General features: G+C 33.3%; 6 protein-coding genes and 1 long non-coding RNA gene across 10 annotated transcripts; 4 read left to right on the top strand and 3 right to left on the bottom strand.

The window, feature by feature from the left end:
• The first annotated feature begins 544 nt into the window (after nt 1-544).
• On the top strand, nt 545-4045 carry LOC124432327. 2 transcript variants are annotated; one of them, XM_046981220.1, is made up of 5 exons: nt 545-964; nt 1282-1589; nt 1704-1814; nt 1901-2164; nt 2258-4045. In XM_046981220.1, exons 2-5 carry the CDS (start codon nt 1352-1354, stop codon nt 2452-2454), a joined length of 810 nt encoding a protein of 269 aa, XP_046837176.1. In that variant the 5' UTR covers nt 545-964; nt 1282-1351; the 3' UTR covers nt 2455-4045. The 2 variants fall into 2 exon arrangements, with proteins under 2 accessions (XP_046837176.1, XP_046837177.1); XM_046981221.1 differs by having other exon boundaries at nt 545-1589.
• Nucleotides 4046-4314: 269 nt separating this feature from the next.
• LOC124432317 (radial spoke head 1 homolog) lies at nt 4315-8076 on the bottom strand. Of its 2 annotated transcripts, none has more exons than XM_046981171.1 (6): nt 7778-8076; nt 7460-7679; nt 6691-6974; nt 6501-6620; nt 5968-6144; nt 4315-4861 (listed from the first exon to the last, which is right to left on the bottom strand). In XM_046981171.1, exons 1-6 carry the CDS (start codon nt 7835-7837, stop codon nt 4706-4708), a joined length of 1017 nt encoding a protein of 338 aa, XP_046837127.1. In that variant the 5' UTR covers nt 7838-8076; the 3' UTR covers nt 4315-4705. The 2 variants fall into 2 exon arrangements, with proteins under 2 accessions (XP_046837127.1, XP_046837129.1); XM_046981173.1 differs by having other exon boundaries at nt 6691-6917.
• Nucleotides 8077-8236: 160 nt separating this feature from the next.
• On the bottom strand, nt 8237-17001 carry LOC124432318 (RNA-binding protein 42). 2 transcript variants are annotated; one of them, XM_046981175.1, is made up of 6 exons: nt 16818-16968; nt 16623-16689; nt 16301-16539; nt 15804-16178; nt 15536-15730; nt 8237-8653 (listed from the first exon to the last, which is right to left on the bottom strand). In XM_046981175.1, the coding sequence occupies exons 3-6, from the start codon at nt 16500-16502 to the stop codon at nt 8529-8531; spliced, it is 897 nt and encodes a 298-aa protein (XP_046837131.1). In that variant the 5' UTR covers nt 16503-16539; nt 16623-16689; nt 16818-16968; the 3' UTR covers nt 8237-8528. The 2 variants fall into 2 exon arrangements, with proteins under 2 accessions (XP_046837131.1, XP_046837130.1); XM_046981174.1 differs by lacking the exon at nt 16623-16689 and having other exon boundaries at nt 16818-17001.
• On the top strand, nt 12587-15430 carry LOC124432320. Its single transcript, XM_046981177.1, has 4 exons — nt 12587-13036; nt 13905-14199; nt 14680-14924; nt 15012-15430. Exons 2-4 carry the CDS (start codon nt 13976-13978, stop codon nt 15182-15184), a joined length of 642 nt encoding a protein of 213 aa, XP_046837133.1. The 5' UTR covers nt 12587-13036; nt 13905-13975; the 3' UTR covers nt 15185-15430.
• A 311-nt stretch (nt 17002-17312) lies between the features above and the next one.
• On the top strand, nt 17313-18784 carry LOC124432319 (ER membrane protein complex subunit 7). Its single transcript, XM_046981176.1, has 4 exons — nt 17313-17569; nt 17764-18022; nt 18100-18174; nt 18246-18784. Exons 1-4 carry the CDS (start codon nt 17361-17363, stop codon nt 18372-18374), a joined length of 672 nt encoding a protein of 223 aa, XP_046837132.1. The 5' UTR covers nt 17313-17360; the 3' UTR covers nt 18375-18784.
• Nucleotides 18513-20553, bottom strand: LOC124432321. The gene is made up of 2 exons (XR_006944225.1): nt 20479-20553; nt 18513-19717 (listed from the first exon to the last, which is right to left on the bottom strand). It is a non-coding gene; the product is annotated as an uncharacterized LOC124432321 (long non-coding RNA).
• LOC124432316 (DNA-binding protein D-ETS-6-like) lies at nt 20238-26425 on the top strand. Its single transcript, XM_046981170.1, has 4 exons — nt 20238-21237; nt 21405-21650; nt 25396-25660; nt 25864-26425. Exons 1-4 carry the CDS (start codon nt 20688-20690, stop codon nt 26168-26170), a joined length of 1368 nt encoding a protein of 455 aa, XP_046837126.1. The 5' UTR covers nt 20238-20687; the 3' UTR covers nt 26171-26425.
• The last annotated feature ends 41 nt before the right edge of the window (nt 26426-26466 follow it).

Raw genomic sequence — 26466 nt, 5'->3', positions numbered from 1 at the left:
AAGCGTGGGAACAGGAAGAAAGGAATAAAACAATAGAGGAATTTAATTGTTTCCTAGAATCCAAAAGTATGTTTATATTATCATGATTCTTTTGCTTTGTCAACTCGTCAAAGGGATTTCACGCTAACTATTACGAGAATCTAAGAATAATATTTGTGTAATTTTATATTACACGTTGTTTATGACGTTACCTGTTATCGAACGATGATCGAGAAAGAATGAACAACGTGATGATTAATTGTATCACATATTAAAACGATGCGTGACGCTTATTCTTTTTCCTTTTTTCTTTTTTTTTTTTTTCTTTTCATTCAATAACGAAAAATAAAAAAGAAATAAAAAATATATACCGTTGGTTCGTGATAAATCAAAATTTGATAGATATCAAAGTTAAAATCGATTGGATAAAAGTATTAACATATTTGACGTCTAGAGAAACATTGTTTCGAATATTATAATTTTATTCTTACCACGATATGATTTCTATCGATATCGCATCGAGAGGCATATTCTTTCTATCGAAAATATCGATAACTCGATGTACTGTTTTAAGTTCGATTGGTGCACCGCACATGGTCCGTCATGGCGCAAACTTAAGTTACCGGAGAGTCAATGTTATCGTTAGAAAATAATAATCTCGTGCCGAAGTTAATAAGGGAAAACGAAGACATTACGTTCTTATTCTTGAGCGACTCGAATAGAAGAAAGATTGAACCGAACAGATGTAGATGTCAGAATTTGCAATGTGATTGTTTCGCCTCGGTTCAAAGCGGGGGTGTGACAATTTTTAAGGGCAATCTCGAAAGATAGTTTTCTTTTTCAAATCTGTAGTACATTAGATCCTTTAAATAGTATTGTCGGTTGTGCCTTTTATAACTTTACCGAAAAGTCGTATTATCATTGTTTCTTTTTTTCCCCTCCTACGTCTCTTCCTGCGCTTTTTTCGGGAATAGCAATTTATCGCGTACGTATAAGAAAGCTTTAATAACTCTTTATTTTATTTTTAAATTGAAAATTCATTTGTCAATTTAATTGTTACGATTTTTTTTTCTTTCATTCTTGTAAAGTACATATTAAATTTGATGATGTCAATGTCATTGATTCTGATACTAGTTATTATATCGAACGATTAAGGAGATTTTTCATTAATTTAATGCTCGTTTAATTGTTTCCACGTCACATACAGATTATTATGTTTTCTTTAATATTGTATACGCATGTTGAAAACTAAATAATAAATTAAAACATAAATATCAATATATTGGATCTCTTTGCTTATAGGTTATACAACCATTTGTTGTTATATGTCTCTAATATAACCAAGTCCTTAAATATTTTTAATGCAAAATATATGTGTTGGAATCACGCATCAAACATTAGGATAGAAATGCCGTTGAGTCCAACGAATCATAATATATCTACCGACACTACAGAAAGTGTAAATCCTGGTACATCTGTTCATGTGACATCAACTTGCTGTACTCCACCTCCATCATATCATAACATTAATTTACCTCTTGGACATCATTCTACATTACCTAGTGATCGTGGTGCACCGCCTTCTTATGAAGAAGCCATAGATCCCAATGGTGCGTACAACTAAATTTTCTTTTTTTTTTTTTTTTTTTTTTGCATAAAAAAATCTCAATATTTATATGATCATTCATTGAAACATATAAATGATAATGAGAGTTCTGTTTCAGCACCTCCTCCTTCGTATGATTCATTATTTGGTCGGATGAGGGAGGCACATAAAGTCTCCAAAGGTGTATTTGATTTCTTAAAAAATATAATCGTTCTTCTTGTGGGTACAAGTAGGTGATAAATTGCTTTCGTTTTAGTAATGGACCTTAAATAAGTTCTTTATCTTGGACAATATATACTATTCACTTTGTTCCAGTTGGATGCACCATTATTCTCGGTGTGACAATCGTAGTTCCAATATGCATGATGATCATTGGAGCATTGTACCTTTACGACTGTCCACAGGGTGAATACATACCCGTTTATTTATTAGTAGGTGGAGGATTTGGTGTATTTAAACAATTATTACATTTATCTGCACGTGTAAGACAGCGACAAGAAGAAAGAGATGAAGAAAGGATTAGACAGTCGCCAACACAAACATTGATCAATTGCTTCATGCTGGGCTGGTTTATCATTGGTAGGCAAGTTTATTGAAATCTTCAACCGTGCATTGTACTAAGCCAATTTTGACAATGCCATGTCATTGTTGAATTTCTTTATCATTTAATAGGTTCCATGTGGGTGTATAAGGAATACGAACCAAATTATGATCCATCCCTTGGCAAATATTGCAACAAAACTTTATATTTATTTGCCTTTTGGTTGATAACCTCTGTCTATATATGTCTGGGTGTTATAACAGCCGGTCTTTGCAGTATTTCTGTAGCCAGTATTGCGTTCCAAAGGCCACCGCCTGATCTTATGTAAGAAATATTAATAATTTCAAAAGAAACGAAGAATTGTTAAATTTTTTGGCATTTTGGGAGCAAAAAATGAGAGTGCACACAAGAAGACATCTGTTGACGGAAGTCACTCAATATTGGGGCACAAAAAATTCGTCCACGTTTATGTACCTGAGATACTTAAACGACAACTTATGCACAGATTATTTGCGCGTTAGAAATACCACTAAATACTTGCACTTCTCGGACTATGATGAATTGGAGGTTGGTTATGAAAAAGTTCTCAATATTATCAATACATTAATTATAAATACTCATATTCTTTGTATTTCTAATTTATAATTTGTTTACAAATCTTTAATCGATAATGGTGTAAAAGATATACGTACTCCTAATTTGCCAGTGGCAGATCGATTTATGCAAGAAAAGAAAAAACGCTTTAATCACTTTAGGTTGTGGATATTTCGTGGTAAACACGGATCTTAATCTTGTGCCAAGAGAAAGCAAGATCGTAGGGAAAAGTATTTTGTTACTGCAGTGTAGTATTGAATACGAGGAAAAAAGGTGAATACGATAATCGTATTTGAATCAAAGCGTAAAAGTGATATCTACGATCTCGCGTTACGTCTCGCATATGCTTCGACTTGAAATATTCGATCTCTTACGTCTCTAATACACTTTATTAGCATTAAAAATGCCCTATTGATAACACTATTACAATCTTTTCAACGACAAACGGTAGCTGTTCTTAAATGATCATAAGATAACTATAAAAGAACAAAGATCTTCACTTAGGCGTGACACGACTTATTACTTACGGTAAAAAAGACTGCGATATTTCGCGTTAACTTTATATTCTTTTGCCCTCTCCTCCGTCCTTTAAACCTTTAGCGACCTCCATTGGGCCTTCATCGTCAATGCAGTCAGATGTAATCTGTACAGCGACCTTTATCCTATAATCTATACCGCTTCAAGATTTCAAATTTTCTAAATTAAGATATTGGTATAAATAAGTTTTATCGATAATTCGAAACATAAGACAATTATAAAGCCAATAATTATTGATACCGTACGATTTTGGAAATAAATACGGTATATCAAATTGGTATTTAGGCATAGTGGAGGAACCATTAATTTAAGAATAATGTATTATAGGCATATAACGTTATAACATCTCTTCCACTTTCATACATCTTTAGCTACTTTGTCTTCCTATTAAATAAGTTATAAAATTAATTATTCTGGAGAAAAAAGAAAATGTAATCTCATTACTATGTCGATTGACTAAAACACGCGCTTGCGAATGAACATTGAACAAGCTTCTGCTTTTTATTGTATAATTAAGTGTATCTTCGGCATAAAACACTTAATATTGGATGAAGCTGGCTAAATTTGTACATACATAACAATGTGATTTGAACGCACGCTAATACGAACGAGTATATTACTCGCATTGCATTTATTGCTAATTATAATTTTACACTATTATCCTGGTAAACATATATTTTATGCGAAAACAGTGTGTATCTGTAAAAATGATCCCCATTATATCGTGCATTATAAGCACTTACTCACATTTCTTATTATAATTTCCTAAATAAACGGCTTAAAATTAACCGTTCGTATTATCCTTTCAGCGCGTTGTTACTTTATAATGCGTTATTTGCAATGCCGAAGTTCATTGATCTGGTTTTTCTTACTCCTTTACGTTCGTAATCGTAAAAACGGGAGCTAATATATTTTCATAAAATAATTGTATAATTTCAGGGAATTTCTTTTTCACCATAAAGATAATACTTATGAGATCAAACGCACTTAAATATATTATACTATACTCATATGTATTGCAAATATTTAAAATAGCTTTATATATTATACTGTAACAATTTATTATATTATGCTGCTAATATGTTATTATATTAATATTAATATGAGAAATATGATAACATATGATAAACATAATATGATAAAAACAATGACAAAAGAAAAAAAAAGAAAACTAAATATTATCTTTGCCGTAATCAATCTATTTCTTACTATTCTTCGCTCATATCATACAAAATACTTCTAAATGTTAAAAGCCATACAAGTATAGCACTACTTCGTAATATAAATAATTCAAGGATTTGCCCGTAAGATCGAATGAAAAAAAGAAAAGGCAAACGAGAAACACTAAATAAAAATAACAATACGAACGAAGAAAAAGAAGAGAAGAAAAGTTATGGTCATGATACCATAGATTTTTAATACTTATATTTCGAAGAGCAAATGCATATTTATACATCTAGATGAGTAGTCAAATCGGATGGCCTTATTGGAAAATCTTCTGCATTTTCATACTCTTCTTCTTCATCGTAATGATATTTTAAATATTCCTCTGGTTCCATCCAAGGCTCGTCAGGACACTTGTCTGTCAAGGATTGCAACGATACCTGGAAAGAGATCAAAGAGTTCTGGAATAAGGAGTAAAGAAAATTGAGGAAGAAAACTCGTCTCTGGGAAGAGAAGAGGAAACTTGATTTTATCGCAGAAATATGCCGGATATACATTGAGTACATGTCGTAATGAACGATGGGTTAAAGCAAAATCGAAAGACGAGCGGAATACTCGACCCGGATATCGTGATTCTATTAATGAACATCGAAGTTGATAGTCTGGCAAAAAGGACGGAAATAGAAAGCCGGAAATTCTCGTTAATATGAGGACAATCGAATAAGGCTCGGACCATTACCGATAGCCGTACTTCCGCTTTTCGCGATTTCCAGACGCCGAAGAGAATAACACTACGGAACGAAACGAAGAAGAAATTGAATTTTATCGCGTGCCTTCTCGATATTAAATTAGCAATGAGACTCGTAACTTCTCCGGAAAGAGGTGTTCGATGTTAGATTAAATCAGACAGACTCGACTAATTCAAAGTAATATGTATGTACGTATGCATATATATATACGTATTATCGGTGGATCGATTTCGGTAGAGAAGTTTAACGAGAAATATAATTGTCAAACATTCGTCACTTTTAGCTTACGATTTTTATTCAGCACGCATTATTTTCTTTTTTTTTTTTTTTTTTTTTTTCTTTCTTTCATAGCACAACAAGGATTTAGAATAAGTCTATTTATAAATGTAGTAAAGTAGGCGATTTTACGGGTCGATTTTTTTGCGTTGTTTTTAATATTTCAATTACAAACTACATAATATATGGAAGCTCTGATACATATGCATACGTTTATGAAATAAGTACAAAAAGGAAAACGAAGCGATCACGATAAAGATCGAAGATGACTTTAGGGAGGATCGTTAAATATTAAAGAAAGAGAAAACAAATATACACGTATATAATTTAAGCAGCACCTTTTTATGATACGCTTCCGGTATTATATGCAATCTATTTCACAATATTAAAATGAAAATTATTACGCGCTAAGTCAAGCATGCTTTCGTCTTTTTTAAAATAATAGCCATTGAATATTTAATATTAAAAAAAAAAAAAAAAAAAAAATATATATATATCACCATTTCAAACGAATGAAATACCTCTTCCTGCAAAGGTACCGGTTCCGGTGGCAATAATTCAGAATTATATGGAGTGATGCAACGTGCACGCCATACAGGTAGAACACCTTTCTTTAATGGAACGGGCTCGAATGGTGTTTCTTCCGCAAGTTTATCTTCGATTGTTTCTTCATCCGTCCTTGCCTCTACTTCCATAGTCTGATCAAATATACATTTATTTGCGAATTAGCATTCAACAAATATATACAGCAATTAATTCCGTTAGTGTTATTAAGCTCACCTTATTAGAAAATTGATCTCTAAGAGAGAAGAACTATTTTATAAAAATTCCGTTCTTAACAAATACAAATATTTTATTTTTAAATAATTTTATATATATATATGTATATATATATATGTATATATATACTAACATTTGGCAAATGCGGCAGTTTCTTGTAATTTAATCTGATTTGATATTAAACTTTATGTCATATAGAAATGAAAAAACAAAAAAAAAAAAAAAACAAAAAAAAAAAAGAAAGAATGAAATATTTTTTTTTCTATTGACCTACCGTATCAAGATCCCCAACTTTATCCTCCTCGGTTTGCTCGTAATTAGGATCTCGTAGGTGCACGTAATGTCCATGTTGCATACAGGCATTTTCGAAGGTAAAACAACCACGTCCGTATGGCTGTTATAAGATAATTTTAGAGAAAAAAAAAAAGGAGATTTACAGTATCGATTATATTCGCGTGCATTACCAAATTCAATTCCCAAAAGCCGTGATATCGATGACGAGGGTGAATGAGCTGACCGGGGCCTTGCATACGATCTTTGATCCAAGTACCCATAAATTTTGTCCCGGTTGCCGCGTAAAGATACGTTCCCAAACCATGACGAAGATTCTTTTTCCAGGAACCCTCGTAAACATCTTTATTCTCGTAAAAATACACGCCAAATCCATATTTAGTATCACGCTTCCAGTCGCCTATTGAACGATATTCTCCTTTTAGATCTTTATCATTTTCTTTCTTTCGTCCTTTATCTATCTTACGTAATATTAATAAAAATAAGTTAAGATATTATAATTAGATATTTACATAATCCTTCAGATATCATAACTTATTGTTGGAAATTTAATTTTATAGTTTCTCAGGAAGTGTCGATGGTCATAAGTAATATAAATTGATTACTTAGAACGATGTATTATATTTAGCTATCACGAAGAAAAGTAAATTTACACATTTCTCTTCTTCATATTTTTTCAATTTTTAATCAATTTGACGATACAACGACTAAATGTTAAAATATTCTTTTTTACGATATTATTGTACCTCTTATGTAGAATAAATGATAAAGATATTATATATATATATATATATATGCTGTGTTATTTGGATAAATTTTTTTTCGAGTTTCTAATGTACGAAACGAAAATAATTGTGTAGATACACGTGTTGGGTGTCAACCCACGTCCAAATAGCTTCTTTGAATCTGAATCGGATCCTATTTTCGTACATTCTTCCGTACCTTCGTATCGTGTTCCATCGGGGTACCAAAAAGTCCCTTGGCCATATTTAAGTCCCTGCCTCCATTCGCCGTCATATCGAGCACCATTCTTAAATACGTAGATTCCTTTGCCATTTCTTAGTCCTTCGCAATATCGGCCAATGTACATATCTCCATTGGGTAATAAAGCTTTTCCGAATCCATGACGATCGCCTTGTTCATTTCTTTCGCCTTCGTACAGCTAAAATTATAAACGCTCTACGTGTTTTCGTTTCAACGTTAAACGATAATATGTATATTTTATTTCGAAATCCATTAATCAGAAAATAAAATACTTACACCGAGAGGATTCTCTTCCGCTTCTCCGTACTCACCAGGAATCGGTAGAGGTTCTGTCATTTTCACAGGCACGAAAAGTTATCAAAACCAGAATAAACGATTCCAATTTGTTTTTTCAAGAAAATTTACTAGATTACGTTATCGTCTGTCCGTCATCGTAGTAAATGCAATAACGAGGCACTTTACTTAGAAATAGAAAAAAAGGAGAAAAACATTAGAAAAGCAAAAAAAAGAAAAGCATTTGTGAAGTTAAACTCCATTCGCTCTTTATGTTGCGTGGGCTTGAAAGCTTCTTTCCTTCGATTTGATTAACATCTTTGATCTACTTATTCCTATGTTTTATTTCGCGATCGCGTTTTTATTAATCGCCATAAGAAAAATTCATATTGTTCCTTCGTTTTTACAAAGGAAATCAAATAAAAAAAAAAAAATGAGACCAAAACAGAACATTCTTAAGTATATTTTGTTTGTTTGTTCGTGTTTATGTTTTTTTCTTTCTTTTAATACAGACATTAACGATGTTATTATAAACATAATTATACAATAAATTCATTCTTGTTATTCCTTGAATGTCATCCGCTTTAACATTGACGAATTCTCGACACAGTTGTATCTTCGATAATGTATGACTTTTCAATTGATTTTTGAATTACAATATCAAAGATCTAGTGTGGTCAATTGATTTACGATTACGTTCTCATTATAATATTGTCAAATCGACCGAAATGAGAACGATAATGATTTTACCATGTCACCGACCGGTCAATAGACCAATCAAAGCTTGTTTCTCCTTTTCTTTCTTTCGCACTGTTTCCAAATTTCGCTGCTTCCACGAACTCTTCCGTAATTTTATCGGCCGAGATCCCACGTATCGTCCTAAAATAGAGACAAGAAATTAATAAAAACATTATCTTCCTAATCCTAAAATAATGGCGATACAATCATTCCTTTAAAATCGATATCAAGCGACGAATAAAATACTATTTCTCATATGTATATGTGTAAAATCATATAGATATGATCTTAAATCTTAATGAAATCAATGAAAAAGAATATGTAGATAATTGACTAGAAAGTTGAATGATGATAGATAAATAAATCGATGAAATTGTAATAGTACTTTATAAAATTCAGAATGTATTAAACGAACCTTGTTAATTGAATGTTAAAAATTTAATTATGTAAAATCTAAACTACGAGTAATAAAATTTATTTTATGTAATAACACGTGTTCCAAGTCGCAATCGAAAAGAATAAGGAGTGAAAATGCTGAAATCAAATTCAGTATATATTTAAGAAAACTCATCTGAATATTCAGAAAAAAATAGCCACGAAAGAAGAGAAATTTTTTGCAGCAACAGGTGATCACGACATGTTTCTTTCATATTTTTATACTTTGCCCTTTTCGTGATTTTCTCAATAGAAGTCTGTTGTTCAAAAGTCTTTTAACGTACACGTATCAACAGGTCAACGAGAATATCTTTGAAATGTTCTTTATTGACATACATTTTTGCATAATAATTTTTATCGTATATATTCTACTACCTATCTCTTATATTCTTTCAAAGTTATCTCTGAAAGAATTCTTTACGGTTTTTTCCCTTTTAGCAATTTACCGTAGTAAAAAGGCGAAAAAGAATTGATTGACATTTTGTCCCGACAACACACATGCACACACACACACACACACACACACACTATTCCGATATATCAAGATATATCTTATATGTATCTCTGACAAAAAAATTACAGAAGAAATTTATAAAATTGATCATAAGTATAAGATAAAAAAAAGTCATAGTATTTGCTTTTAAAAAAATCTTATGAAACTTTTTATAAAAATTGTCGAAATCTGTATAATATAATTTTAGTTTTAAGGTAGTATCATAGTTCTAATAGACGATTTTAAATACAATTGAAATAAGGAATATCCTTGTCAATCATTCAAATAAAATAAATGATATTAATTTAAACGAGTGAAAGAACCAAGAAGAAAAAAAAAAAAAAGAAAAAAGAAAGAAAGAAATTTCAATGATTTTCATCGACGGATAAAAGAAAAGTTCGTCAACCAGATTCAACACCTCTGAACTTGTTACGATCAGCTCGTTCGATCCAAGGATATCCTCGTTAAGATTAAAGGAGGGAAGCATAAAAAGAAAATGTGACGAAAAAAAGGGACACTATATGACGGCAACACGTTTACGTGAAAAAGAATTCGTGCGATGTCAACGCAACTGGTAAATGTGAGATCCGAAAATACACAGCTTCGCGGAGGTATCAATGAGAATACCTTCGGTTTAGCACCCACGCTTCTCTCTCTCTCTCTCTTTGTCTTTCTTTTTAGAAAAAGATAAAAAGTTTTATGGCACTCACAACAGCAAGGAGTTCAAAAAGAAACAACACGAAATTTGTAAAATCGAAACACTTTTCTTTTTTTTTTCCTCTTCGCGTCAACAGATTTGTAAATTTTTCGATAATCAAACAGACAATAATCGTGACAACTTTTTAATAAGTTTTCAATCTAATCATAAAAAGAAAAAAAAACTTTGAACCAAATAATTTTTAGGGATGATATTCATGTTAGACTTTAAAAGTAATCGAGATCACGGATCAGAAGTGTAATTATTATCAAGGCTGCGCAAGGTTACACCCGGGTCACAAGCAAATAAGTTCCTCATTGGTACCTCGAACGCATCTCAAATATCCATTCATAAGTCATCATTTCCGTGTCTCGATCTAATTGAATCCACGAATTTTAAGTTAAAAGAGAGAGAGAGAGAGAAAGGGTTAAAAGTATTAGTTAAAAATCGCCGACCGAGGTCACTGTATGAGATGTAAACAGGTCAGGGTATGTCACGCCCACGGTCACGTATTCCATTAAGTTAAGTAAGGAAGATGTAATTTTATCGTGAGGCTACTTAAGTACAGACCCATGGTCTGAAACGTGTCCCTTTCCTTCGATCTTCCGATAAGTCTTCATCACCCGTTAAAAGGCAAACAAAATAAAAGAAAAAGAGAAATAAAGAATGGGGTGGAAAGTAATTAGTTCGGATATTCCAAAAGAAAAAAGTTACTTAACCCAGTTAATGAGATCGGAAGCTTTCGTTGAAAAAAAGAAAATAACAACAACAAGAACAACAACAATATTGAAATATCTATGCCCAACCAAATCGATGATCGTATTTTTTCCATATATCTAGAATGACAATTACGATAATACCTTGTCATGTCACGATTATATTTTATAATATTTTTTATATTTGACGCGATAAATAAAAGATAGAAGACAAGATGATAAAATTAAAGGATAATACACGGCAAAGGCTATACCGGTAAATGAATTCTTTTATTTCATCAAATATATTTTATCTTACGATCTCGATCGTTATAAATCAATTCTTATTTCGTCTCTCCCCCTTTCCCCTCCCTCTTTCTTATCTATGTATGGAAGCAGATATGTTTTACATGTTTTACTGAGAAATCTTGCGTTGCCCACGCAATCTCGAATTCCTTTCTAAATTTTTCTTCGAATTCCAAGAATAATCTGCCTCTAACTTTCTAACTCCCTCCCCTCCTCAGTTTATATGAAAACTTCTGTCAACGGCCATGAATGCTACAAACATTCGAAGATTTGAACGAGCCAACGCGGATCAGTATTTCTTCCTTCTTAAAGATCTTGGTAATGTGCGAAACACCTCGGACATCGTCGTTAAAATAAATTATGTTGTGCGAATTATTTGTATTCTTTGCCCTGAAAAATAGACTCGAAGGAAGAAGAAAAATAATATACGACGAGCGAGAAGGAGGAAGGGGAGAAAGAAAGGGAGAGAGAGACAGAGAGAGAGACAGAGAGAGAGAGAGAGAGAGAGAGAAATATCTTGTTGCTTTTTAAAATACATCGATGATACTATAAATATCGTTTAATTAAAATTCATGCTTCCACGCGAATAAATTTTTTACTCTTCGTTTTATAATTAAGATAAAATAATAAAAAAAAAAAAAAAAGAAAAAACACATTTAAGCAAATAAACTAGAAAGGATTGAATGACTGCACGAATCTGTTCGTTTATATGATCTCTCGAACTACTTGTTGCGCCTGACTAATATCGGATCGTATCACTTAGCATAGGACGCTAGACACGCGCGATTTTAAAGAACTTTTGTTCCTCTCTTTCTTTCGATACGCCCACGATACATTGAAAGAAAGTTTCCCTACAGCGATGTGTCTGTGTTTATAACGAAAGATCCACGAGATCGAGTCCAAAGTATATTTTTTCTGCTCGAATCGAGAATAATATGAAACGTGCGACACTCAATCAAAATGAAAGTCTCTATGAACTTCAACTCCATCCCAAGTGCGTATACATTTTGTCCAAACAATTTTTCAGCGAAGAATGTAAAAGAAAAATAATAACATCGATAGTGAGTAATCGCAAATATAATTTCGATTTGAATTTTTGGCGCGTGAGGTTTCTACGAGAAAAAAAAAAAAAAAGAAAAAAAAAACATAGGCATTCTTGATAGAAGCTACGAATAATACAAGAATATATTCGTGCGTCATTGAACTCCTAAGCTGATGAAGAGAGAGAGAGAGAGAGAGAGAGGGATCCTAGAAACGATATTTTATTCGATATCACGTCGCAAGAAGTTCCTCGACGGTTAATAAAGATATCTACGGACATCCGCGAGCTATTTCGTACCGCGAGGAACATGGATCTGATTCATCCGAGGACCGCGAAGAAGAAAAAAAGAAAAGAAAGAAAAGAAAAAAGAGAGAAAGAGAGAGTGTGTGTGTGAGAGAGAGAGAGAGAGAGAAGATATACAGGAGCGAAGACGTCGTCGTATCGTAGTTCTTAGCCGTTGGTGTTGCGTCTTTTAAGAGAGACACGACGAAAGTAGACAAAGAGGATAGAGATAAAAAGAAAAAAAAGGAAAGAGAAGAAAAAAAATAAGAGAGAAACAGCGGCAAATGGGTCACAGTTGGATGTGATTGGTTCACTGGTGATAGGGTGGGAGGTACGAAGGCGACATCGAAAGGGTAGGGGTTGTTGAATGAGTACCGGGGACGCTCGACGTCGCGATGCATTCCGTCGCAGTCACCCCGAGACGATATCATCGGAACTGGGATGATTAAGTTATCCCATCGGATGAAAACGAAACGAGTTATAAATCGACAAATTAACGAGTGAAAAGAATTTGTTCTTGAGAATTATATTAAAAAAGACGATCGAACGAACGACCGGTGTCCTGTTTCGAAAGGTAAAACTTTCGCGTTCAACGCGCTATTCAATTTTCATTCCCTTCCTTCGAAGGCTTCTTTTTCTATATCTTTTCTTTTCCTTTCCTTTTTCTCCTTCTTCTTTTTCTTCTATTAGTACTTTTTCTTCCTTCTCTAATTCTTTCATTTATTATATCTTATAAGTCTTCCGCCCGCAACCAAGAAGCTAGAAACTCCGATCGTCTCATTCATAAATCAATATGAATTATTAATAAATATATAAGGATTCAATAATTCTTATTGTAAAATGAAAATCATTTTTACAATTACGAGAATAAATGCTATTATATTCCTATGTATTACAAATTGCAACGATATTTCTTTCGTAGAAATCAAACGTCAAATCGAATGAAATGTTAAATCATAAATCGATTGCGATAGACGATTTAATTTCGTGCCAAGATACGATAAATTTCAATTAAAATTTCTATCAAATAAATTTGCGTCTGTTAATTCTCGTCTTAGTCGCTCGTCGAACTCGCATAATCAAAAATTTTAATTCTCCTTCTTCTTTTTCTTATCTCCCCTCCCTTTTTTTCTTTTTGGTGGCGACATCCACCGTGATTGGAAAATACACGAATATAGACTTACTAAAATTAGAAGCAATTTTATATAAATAGGTATATTCATCGCTGAAATATTTGGAAAACATAAACAACGTGTTCATACATCGTTGGTATACTTCATTAAGTTGGATAACATCAATTCATTGATCATCAATGAATTAACATCAATGAATTGATGTTATCAATGAAATGATCGATTCACCTAATGAAGTTAAAACGCGCAAAATTTCAATATTAAACATTCAATTTATTAAACATTCAAAATACCGTTTTTTTGTTGCAGAGAGACAACCGAGGAAAGTTTTGGCGCTGATTTTTCTGAAACAACGATTTTTCAAAACGAGGAACGAGATAATGCGAGCAACAGAGGATGCCCTTCTTATCTTGGGACTGAATATACTTGGGATGATAACAGCCGCACCCTTATTGAGTCCGCAAATCGACTGGGAAAAAAGAGAAAATTTCGCACCTGTTATCACGTCGGACTGCTCGCCAAATGTACGATGCTTAGAGATGTTACCACTTGAGCCAGTTGCCGCCGATACGATCATTTTACCCGAAGATATCCCACCGACGAGGTATTTAAATAATTTTTATTTTAGAAACGTTTAATTAAGGCCCTTCGATGAGAATTTTCCAAAAAAGAAAATTGTTCTCTTTGATAAATTACTATAAGTAAAAATCTATTCACTATGTTCTAAAACAAGGATCGTACAAGGATCAATAATCTCGATCGATCGATCGATCGATCGATTTCCAAAAATCGCAGATTTTAACGAAAACGTAAAGATAATTTTTTTCTCGAAGAACAAGGGATATATAAATCGAGTGTAACGAATTATTTTTGATTTTATTTACCGACGTAAAATTATATCACAGAAGTCAGTATGGAATTTGCAAAACAGGTCAATAAAAATGTTCGATCTGATAGACGGTCTTAGATGTTGCAGAATGCAACGTGTAAATGTATTTAACAGTGCATATATTCGGTATAACGACAGGCTGATATACCCACGCACGATATTTTGGAATGCCAATGACTACTTTATCATTTGTAGAATTCAAACTAGACGACAGATCACGAATGCAGGTACTGACTCAGTATTACAATCATGGAAGGACAGTGTTCCTATTTTGGAGAGCGAAACTCGACAACTATTACCGGTCAAACGAGTCTCGAGTAAAACGATTAAAAAGGATTCCTTCTTGTCGCATGGCTGGGGTGCAGGTGGTATGCCTTTTTCTGTTCTTTACATGACGCCGCATGGACCTAGACTCAATCATGCTGCAAGCACCGCAACCGGTGAGAATTTGTCATTATGTAAATATATATCTTATAAAATAAGAGACTTCTGTCGCGTATATTTAAACGTACTATTGTAAATCATAGGAACGAGTCATCAACAAGAAGTTGGAAAAGCGAATGAAAATCCTACAGCGCCTTTAACACAACCGAATTATCGAGTCGCCGTCAGAACTGGCCCGTCCATGCAATCAAGACGACAATACCCGATAATACCTCAGCTCTTTACATCGTACGGATGGGGAACGCTCGGAAAATAGATACGGACATACACATTTAGTAGATAATTCTGAAGAACACGATTTTGATCTCATTACTTTTAAAATCATACTACGATCGCTTCATATTTAGAACACTTTGCTGATTTTATTCTATCGTTAATATATAATCTTTATATAGCTGAATAATTTAAACTAGTTTGTAAAATTTATGTTACATCTAATTCTTTGTAGATAAATATGTTAGTATGATTTAACAGCGATGTAATAAATTTTCGAGATCTCATATATTGTAGAATTCAAATAGAAGATAATATTTAAAACAAAAAAAAAAACAAAAAAAAAACTGTTATACCGATTAACATGATAATCTTTTTTTTCTTTTTTACTCACCATTCATCTCTTTCATGGCTTTGATAAAATCTTGTGGATCTTTGAAGGATACGAATCCGAAACCTTTAGTTTTGTTTGTTCGTTTATCTCTAACTACTTTCGCCTTTTGAAAGCTAGGGTACTTGCCAAATACTCTCACTAGCATTTCATCGGTAACATCATTTCCCAAATCACCGCAAAATATTCTGAAGTCATCTAAAATCATAATAAACAAAATTGACATGATTGCTCATATGTTTTACTTTTAATAGACATGTCAAATATTTACCTTCGTCCCATTCTAACAGAGAAGGATCTTCCCAAGTCTGCCCACCAGCCATTCTAATAATCTTTTTATTTTTCTTTCCTTTACCTTTTGGATGACTTTCTTCGGCACTAGCATTTGCCATAATAGAACTGGCTTTCCCTTGACTAATGGCCAATTCTGCAGCTGTACTAACTCCTTTTACTTTTGGTTTTTTTTTACCTTCATCTTCTGGTATTTTTGTATTGATAATCTGTTCAATAATTTCTGGATGAATCATTGGCGATGACGTAGATTCATAAGTTTTTGGAGTTGCACTTAAACATGGATCCACCATATTTGGTAAATACGGATTACTTATCTGTGCAGGAGAAGAATATGTTGTGATAGGGACTGTACCTGTAAGTGAAAGAAATAAAAGATATAAATTAAATAGATCTCTTTAATAATTTCGTATGCGTGTGTATGTGCGTGTGTATATATACATATATATATATGTATATATATATATATATATGTACCTTGTCTTGCTACTTGTTGCGGTATTAACATTGGTGGTGGTGGTGGCGGTGGAGGTGGTGGAGGTGGTGGTGGAAAACCTATCATCGGTGGAAAAGCTAATGTTGCTGCGGCTGCTGCAACGACTGGTGTTGGAAGTTCATGCTGCTCTAGTTGACGTGCGACTTGATTATATGTATTGGCTCCTATTACAGGTCTAACCATTGGAGTCACTAACTGTCCTCCAATTTCTGCTTCAAATCTATGGATTTAGATAGAAGAGTAAATAAAGATGAAATATTATTTACAAAACAAATAAAAACTTTTCGAATTTTCGAATATTACCTGAGATCAAGTTACGTGATATCTTGTTTTAATTCCAGCTATGTTGTAATATATGTACCGCCATACACTATATGTATTTATATTCAATGTATGAGGAAAAAAAATTCCAAAATGTAAATATAACCAAATCGTTACAAAGCGAAAGGAAAGTTAAGAAAAGGTTAAGTGAAAAAAATGTACGCAAATATTCATTACCTGCTCATTTCATCTTCCATTTGTCTTAGTTTGTCTTCCATTTTTGTAAAGTTTCTTATGCACTTTGATCACAAAAATGTTCTGTGAAAAAGTTTTAAATATTTTATTAAATGTACGTTAAGAAACAAAATCACAAGAACGAAACTTCAGATATTATCCACGTACATCCTGAAATAAGCTTAAATAAGGGATACCAAAACTTCAAATCAAAAATTTGAATCTTTCTCAGGGTTACCATCGCGTTTCGACGAGGTCGCCAACTATTGGTAGAGTCATGAACTAATATTACGTGCAAACGAACGTTTTATAAGCACATTTCTGTCATTGAAATAAAATTTTTGGAACTTTTAGATAATTCCGACAATAAAACATTTCCAAGAATTAATTGTATAAAATATATTAAAATATAAATACTATTTAAAAATATAGTAAACGTTAAAGTTATAAGAAGATAAGATATAAAATCACTAAAGATAAATTGGCAACATTGCGATCAGCTGTTAAAATAGTAATGAACTTCAGTGGACAGGAGAGAGAGCAAACATGGTTTCTTCGTTGAAATTTGGTTCTGTTATTTTTTTAATTATTAACTTAATTACTGATCATATTAATGCAGAACACGAGGAAGATCAATCAACCGATCTTTATATTATCGAAGGAAAAGTATTCCCATGGGAAAACACTGCTTCGACTGGTTGGCAGCTAATGACTCATGTTATGGCTAATGGTGGTGAACATTATGGATTTTTAAGGTAAATTAATTAACATTTTCATAAAATATATTATACGATATATTATTGTAAGATTGTTATTGTAAAATTAATGAATTTTGAGTAAACAATTAAACATTTACATTCTATATTAAAAATATGTTATGTCCATTATGTTGTATTAATAATATCATTTATTTTATTAATTCCTTTAATAATAGATTGATTTTTTTCAGGGAAGATGGAACATTTGTAATTTCTAATGTACCATCAGGTTCATACATAGTAGAAGTTGTCAATCCAAATTATTTTTATGAACCTGTTAGAGTTGAAATTAATTCAAAAGGAAAATTCAGGGCACGAAAAGTTAATTTAATTCAAACTTCACAAATAATTCAAGTACCATATCCTTTAAAAATGAGGCCACTTTCTCCTTTCCGATATTTCCAAGTCAGAGAGCAATGGAGAGTAACAGATTTCTTATTTAATCCAATGGTAATTGTTAATAACATTTTGATATTTATGTGTAATTTTTTATATTATATAAATTCTTATCAATTAATTATATTTAGGTTTTGATGATGATACTACCATTGGTTCTAATTATGATTCTACCAAAAATCATGAACGATCCAGAAACTAGAAAGGTTAGTTAAAAGTAATTATAATTTTATGATCCATAAGGTATATATTTTTATTATATATTATATACTTTTAGGATATGGAACAACTTAACAATCTTACCATATATAATATGCCAGAAATGTCAGAAGTGATAACAACATTTTTATCTGGAGGAGAAAAACAGAAAACTAAAGCAGTGAAAGCAGCAAAGAAAAGACAATAAGAAATAACAAAAATAGTAATATATTTATATCTTTCTAGTCTTCAAGTTTTGAATATTTCATAAAATTGATTTTCGCAAAAAAACAACAAAAAGAACACATTTGTAATCAAAACTTTAAATGATCAGTGATGAGTATGATTAAAAAAAAAAAAAAACCATGTACATTTTTAATATATTAAAAATTTTAACAAAGATATATTATCTTATCATAAAATATTTATAAGTTATTTGATGAAATTATTAACATATTAAATCTGAGATTAATACATATTACAACTGTATATACTTTAAAAGCATTCAAATTCAGTTTTTTCTTAATTTATGATTTCACTGCTCTTTAGTTATACACTTCAATTGTAAAAGGTTAAAGATATGAAAAGAAATGAAAAATAAAAAAATATGAAACGTTATATGTTCACACACTTATTTTCTCTCTTTATAATATTCTATTTAAAATTGTATCTTTTTTTCCAATCATATACATTCATTCACGATTAAAGTATGAATCATAGTAGCACAAACATCGAAAAGAAATTGATTACAAAAATTTCAGCTGCCTTTCTTGGAATTTCGCTAACAGTATTGACAAAAACTATTAGCATGACACACAAATGTTATCGGGTTTGAAAAAACATAAATTGGTCTTTATTATGCCGAAATAAAACTTTCCTTGTCTATATATATATATATTCACGCTCACGTATATATATATATATATATGTGTATGTGTATGTGTGTGTGTGTGTGTCTGTGTGTGTGTGTGTGTTCAAATAAAGCTATAAACCGAAGTGAAATATGAGATGATTAATAATAAGATATTCCAAATGTTTTAATATTATACGTTTATTAATAAACAATTAAACGAAAAGGACTCTTCATTATACGTAAAGAAAGAATATTGTAATAAACAGTGAAAAAATGATTTATTGTACGATGTAATCATTTGTTTAAAAATATGATTTGAATGGAAATAGTCAAATCGAATGTTAAAAACATCACGTTTGTTTGTTAAACGAAATAATTGTATGGAAAGAATTTAATTGAGAATAATAAGAAATTCATCGTACATACCTACGCATTTTCATATTATTCGTTTTTGATATATATATTATCCACTTAGTTGTTAGAATACTACCGTGATCGTACACATCCGGGCAGATCTGAATGTGAGCCCGAAGGTGAAAAAAAAAATGGGTAAAGATGGCTGATCTCGACTGTGATTCAGCGTTGGACGATGCGAGCTCCAAGACCTGCCACGGCCGGTCTCCTTCTTCCTTCCAAGAATTCGTACACTGCCAATTGAGAGAGCCTTCGGCTTCACGGCTCCATTCACGACGAGTAGCCTATTCGTGACACAATCCGTGTAGCCTATCGAAAATACTGTGTTTCTTTCTCTTATCTTTCTATCTCCTTCGCACGTGGATGTGCATACGCATAAAAAAATAAAAAAATAAAAAAAAAAGCATTTAACTTCGAAGATTAAACATCAGTCAATCTAGTGTAAAGAAAATTCTTCGATAGCCACACATTATCACGTTCAGTATGTATATATTTTGAATCGTTAATAGTGTATACGATCGATAAAAAAATATTGTCATATTAACACTTTGTGATTGTTAAATAACATTTTTATCCGGTTGATACTTATATGCAAAGTTACTAAAAAAAATATATATACGTATATATTCGACTATTAGGTAACAATATTTTTTATATTAGATCTTATCGTTGATTATTTCAATTTGATAAGTAACACAAGCAGAATTGTTGTGACTTCAACGTCGATTTCTGCATAGTCATAGTTATATAAATTACAACAAATAAATTCGATTACCTATGCGTAAGTTTTGTTTTTCCTGGAACTTTAACGTCAAAAAAAGATGTATTGCACTAGATTATTTGGTCAACGATAACAAAATTGTGAAATATTTTGCATTAATAAAAAATTTCAATTTTAGTTTGAACAAAAGCGAAGAACAAAAAACTTTACGAAAAACAGGTTGCCGGTGATCCGATGGAACCGATGTTAGTGTCGATATTAGTGTTATAAGATTTAAATCGATAGGAAAGGATCATCGTAAGAATCTCGATATCTTTCACTTACTTACTTTTCACGTCGACGGCACCGAATCGAATCCGTGAGAAAGGGTTTAGACCAGGAAGAGCTCGATGACGCACGCAAATTTCAAGGAAGAAATCGTTTGAGTCGAGCAATACACGACGAGTCAGTCGGTGCGTGGTCGAGACGCAACACACGATTCATACTTTTCCTTTTCCTCCTCGTCGTCGTCGTCGTCGTCGTTTTTATCGTTGATGTCAATGTCCGTGAATCATTCGCGATGTGCGAACGCAAAGAACAAGGATCAAGAAGAAGAACGTTGCACGACATCGAACGCGTCAGTGCAAATCACACGATTACTCCAAGAAGACGAAGATTGTTCTCGATCGATCAATAAATTTTCTGTTTCTGAACATCGATCTAGTTGGATTTTCGAGAACAATGAGAAAGAAAAATCTAAAGAAGATTTTCGAGGAGAATCGAGAAATTTATTTGCGAATTTTAACGATTCGATGAAGAGCAAAGATGAAAGTAATGAATCGAATCATGACATTACTGCAAAACTCGAAACGCTTCTTCGAGTCTCTTGTGAAAACTCGGCGGTATCTTTCGACGGGGAAGAATATGATAACGATGAAATTTCCAAAGAGAATATTACTTGTCGTTTGACGTGTTGTTCTGGCGATGCTAATGTGCCGGAAAAAAAGAATAAGTCAAGTTTTAACTTCGAAGAAAAGGAAGAAAAACAATTGGGATTAGAGAAAGAACGATTGATTGATTCAAGTCCGGTTATGGTGCCATATGGTAAGTACCATTATGTCTTATTATGTCCATAAAACAAACTTGTTGCATTCTTATTAAATAGATCGTTTACATGTATCAAACGACTTACAATTGTTTGTTTTTTTTATAAATCTTCATACGATCTATTATAAATCAGGTTTGAATTTTGTAAATTTTTAACTTTATAGATCCATCCGAATGGAATTCGAGTCACGTAGCGTCATGGATTTCATGGTGCAGCCGAGTATTTTCGATAAAACCATCACCGACATCGAAGACTCTTCCATCGACCGGAAAGGAGCTACTGAAATTGTCTTTGGAGGAATGGCAACGTTTTCCGGGTGGTCGAATTTTGGCGAGGCATCTCGGTTACTTACGTTTACAGGCGACCGGTGTGTACAGTCTAGCTTTGCTTCAAGATGAGAAAGTTCATGGTGAGTCAGATCTGCTGCGCAAATGCATGTTGGTTGTGTAATCAAATTAACTCAAATTGAATCGAAAGTTTTTAAAATCTATTTCGTTTGTCTATCTTAAAAACAATGCATCGATCTTCTTAGATTTAGAATTCTCAAATGAGCTCAATGAATCGACGGCAAGTGATTTTGTTATCATCCGAAAGGACGAAGGATAAGAAGAACATTTTTCATTGTAAATAATGAAACCATATAAATGAGTTCTTTTGAATGATAATATTGTTTATTAGATAGAACGAGTTGCGACAATGATAATCATCCGATTCATTATTTTCAACGTTACTTTTACACGTTAAGAAACTTCAACGATGGGGGAGCATTAACGCAATCCATGCAATAAATCTAAATGGCACAGGGTCGGCGGAGGTCGATGGTAGCGGGAGAGAAGGGGGCTAATAAGAGTTTCAATTCGGACCAAGAGTGACCGGAAGAGGTTAACCGTTCCCCAGGGTTGGTTCTGCGTTCTCTATGACCTTATCTGAACTCTTAACGAGGGCGCGATCTATTAGAGATAAAGCCAGTCCAGCGGAAAAGTAAATATGGAGGGCGATAATGGTTTTATATCCGTCCGTATCCATTCACACCCTTCGTCTAAATTCGATCAGACGGGAAAAGACTTATGTCGATCGTTTGTACGTTTGTGACTGTGACTTTGAAATTCATTACGATCGATAAAGGACCGTTCTATGAAGTGTTCCATTTAAAGTCGATCTTTTGAAAAAAGATTATAGGTAGATATTGTTTGTACGTCGCTTAATAAATGACCAAACGATTTACATACTTAAGATGGATGGTGATAAGCGCGCATTAATTATTCTCGAAATAACATTAGAATATTCATAAGAAAACATAAGTGTCCATTTGACAATACTTAAAATAAAAGCTTTATCCCCAACATAAATATCAACTAAAAATATTACACACGTGCATATATGTACAGAAAAAGTATCATAATCAGGGAGTACCGAAGAGTATAGTTGAAGTTGAAATATAGAAATATAAACGTGTAAGAGGATGAAAAAGTCTGGGCCTGGGTTCGCCGAGTCGTATTCCGCAAAGACGAAAAGTTCGGCTTCTAGTAGAAAGAAACGAAAGAATAGAATAGAAGAAGAGCACACGAAGAGAAGAAGCAGCAGTAATCTTGGCATGGTAAGCCCAAGAGATATATCGTCCGTTTGAATAACGTTGTACGTTCACATTGAGAGTGAGAGAGAGGTACCCGTTTATTAAACGAATCAGTGTTATCGCGGTGAGAGTGTCCTCATGAATAAACCATCGAGTGTTTAGGGCGGTGGAAAGATGGTGCCACGAGGGGTTACGGCCTTACAGCGCAAACTGCACCCCTACTCTAGCTCTCTTCTGCTCTTTTGCTCCTCTTCTCACCTCCTTCTCTCGTTTTACCCTCTCTCTCTCTCTCTCTCTCTCTCTCTCTCTCTCTCTCTCTCTCTCCCTCTGTCTTTCTTTCTTTCTCTTTCTCTCCCGCTTATACACTTTGAACCTGGGGAAATTCTGCGGACTGGGGACACTAAGCTCGCCACAGGACGCGACTATATTGTTTTCTTGATGAGCGCGAAACATCCCTTGGATCTTCGACGTATGTGAAATAATTTTACGCGTCACAAGGACCTACGACAGTTTTCACTTCCGTTTGAATAAACGTCATATCCGATGTTATCGCGTTGCGTTCTATTATTATGTACGTATGAGATAATTATTTTTCTTCAAATCGCACGTAAACAGTTTGATTTGAGAATAAATATTAATAATAAATGCGAAATACTTTATGTTAAGAAAAATTATTGCTATGTAATATATTACACATGAAATTTAACGTGCATGTTATAACGATAATTAATGATTTAGATAAAAATATTTTATGAGCATTTCAATAATCTTTCTTAATAATAACGAATGTTATAAATAATCACAAAGAATATATTTATTAGAGTTTTCCCTAGAAAATGCGTGGATCGTTTTATCAAACGAGAAAACTCCAATCAAACGTATATCTTTTATTTTCGAGTATGCGAATAGAGAGAAGAAAATAGAATGGGTGGTTCGAAAAGGAGAGACGAAAAGGAGAAGAAACGAGGAGGAGAGTCTGAATGCGTGGCCTGGCAGTCTGAGGTTCGGGGGTGACAATAGACCTCGTGAAGATGCAGGAGGGGCGTCGAGGGTGGAGACAGCTTCGCGTACGTAGAGAAGTGCAAAGGTATTCCAAAGAGTGGGGACGATAAGAGCTGAATCACAGAGGGCAAAGGTTTGTCAGTTTCACTCTGTCCACCGACAAGTCTGTTCGATTCCATCGACAATCGCTTTATTTTGAACTTTTCGTTCATCTTGTAAACATCACATTTACGATTTTTTTTACTACCGCCACATTTAACGCATAAACTTTGACGATCGTGTGTGTAAGATGTGAGTTGTTTCTTTATTTTATTTTTCTTTTTCTGTGTAACAAGAAGCAAACTTTTATTTCATTCAAAAAATGATTTTTAGAAAAAGGAACAATTGTATAGCAAATTAACATTTTATCATGTTTTATGTCATTTAAATTACGTGCTATGGAATTACTATTCCTATAGCAATGTGATTTTCTCGTATCCTGTAATATTTAATAATAGCGATGAGAAATTGAATTCTTAACTTATACATTTATATATATATATATATATATAATTTGTATTTACGTTCGATAAGCTATAATTTCGATGAATATAATAGTATATAATTCCATTGGAATGCGATTATCACACCAGATCCTCATTTTATATTACATAGATATTACATAGATCCTCATTTTTCTTTCAAAATTAAGCAAGTTTTTTCGTTTGTTTGTTTTCTCTTTAGAAAAACAAACGACGTTTATTTACATATCTTCTAATTCAGATATACTTTCTTGATTATAATTTTTCTTTATATTTTATCTTATCTTTCCTAGCATTAGGTGTCATTTTGAAACTTCGTACGGTGAACGTTTTAACAGACTATTAATGCAGAGAACATTAATGTTAAATTGGAAGAAATTTTTGAGAAGGCACATCGATCTATGTATTCAAGGAAAAGATGGGCCTGTCGTCCAGTGGTGTTCACACGGTGAATGATTAGTCAAACGTAATGTGGAGGATTCAGACTCACCCACTGCGTCTTGAGCAGGACAGCAGATTACATCCTTCGGCAGCTGCGTTTATTTATAACGGTACATCATCTCGTATAATCGTTTTAAGCGTCTCCCCAGATTTATTATTGTTGTTTTAAAAAAATACGATATGTTGAAACACAGGGCAAATCTCCTGTCGTCGATTCTCACGCATAATTTCGAGGAATATATCATAGATAACGAAGGTCGATGAATCGTTTCTCTTTTTCGAGCGAATTCTGGGAGGTCTGATCATCTCCTACTCCATTCTCACCATCTTATCCCTCTCTAAAGCTTTTTTCTATTCGTCGATTTTAATCGAGACATATTTGATACTCGATGACGTAAGCTTATAAATATATAAATAGAGAAGATAAAATAGAAAAGAAAGAGAGAGATAAAGAGAGCAGGGGAGAGAGAGCGAGAGGAGGAAAAGGAAGGATAAAAGAGATGAGGATGAAGGAGAGGGATGAGAGGTTCGACCATAGCACTTGTAACGAATTTAACAGCTCGACCTCGACTCGAGGAGTATCACGTCGCATGCGTATTTCTGTTTCCTTCTCGTAGAAAGGTTCGGCCTCCTACAACGGACTTGCTCGCTGATTGGATCGACAGCTGGAACCGGTGGTTCCGGGGCGGTCGGAGGCGGACAGGTTCAACTCTGGCAATTCCTGCTGGAGCTACTCTCGGATTCGTCCAATTCTTCCTGCATAGCATGGGAGGGATCTAACGGTGAATTCAAGCTAACTGATCCGGACGAAGTAGCACGAAGATGGGGAGAGCGCAAAAGCAAGCCCAATATGAATTATGATAAACTTTCGCGGGCGCTCAGGTAATTGTTTCGAATCATTTTCATTTCATCGTCTTCTAATGACTAATTGATTCGTTTTTATATCAAACTGATGTGAAATTAAATTCCACGGTCTACCTATAAAAATCTATTTGGAAAAAAGAAAAATTGAATGTAATTATCTTATAATATAAGAATAGAAAATATTGCAGTTTCTTTTAAATATAATCTTTTTGCCGTTACAGGTATTATTATGATAAAAATATTATGACAAAGGTGCATGGGAAACGTTACGCGTACAAATTCGACTTTCATGGTCTAATGATGGCATGTCAAGCTCAAGCGGGCATAGCGATGGATCCACCTACGTCTTCTCGAGGAACTGGACCGAACTGTCATCCTCATCACGCGCATCACGCTCATCATCTTTATTCGAGCGGAGGTGCAACCGCATCTCAGCATCATTCTATACCTCCGCCTCCGCCACCACCACCACCGCCGCCTCCACCGCATTACTGTTGGCCATATCATCGATATTCGCCACCGACGTAACGCGAACTTTTATTCGTCGAATTTGTGAACAACGTGAATTTCTACAGAACTTTTTAACGAATAAAAAGAAACGTGGATTTAATCGTTGTTAAGGGAAATTCTGAATTCGATTTGAAATGAACGCAAGAATTGCATTCGCATTCTCATGTACAATTCTTATGTATATTTTGTAAGACACAACTTTCTATTTAATAAACTTGCGATTGAATCTATTCAATAAATATATACGTATGTAATAATAAGGAATAATAAATAATAAGAAGCTAAAAATTGAACGTTTTTTTTCTCCTGATATC

The sequence above is a fragment of the Vespa crabro genome, chromosome 24 (genome assembly GCF_910589235.1).
Source record: "Vespa crabro chromosome 24, iyVesCrab1.2, whole genome shotgun sequence".
Classification (NCBI taxonomy): domain Eukaryota; kingdom Metazoa; phylum Arthropoda; class Insecta; order Hymenoptera; family Vespidae; genus Vespa; species Vespa crabro.
The sequence above is the reverse complement of the archived record's forward strand: the minus strand, read 5'-3'. Positions and strand labels throughout refer to the sequence as shown.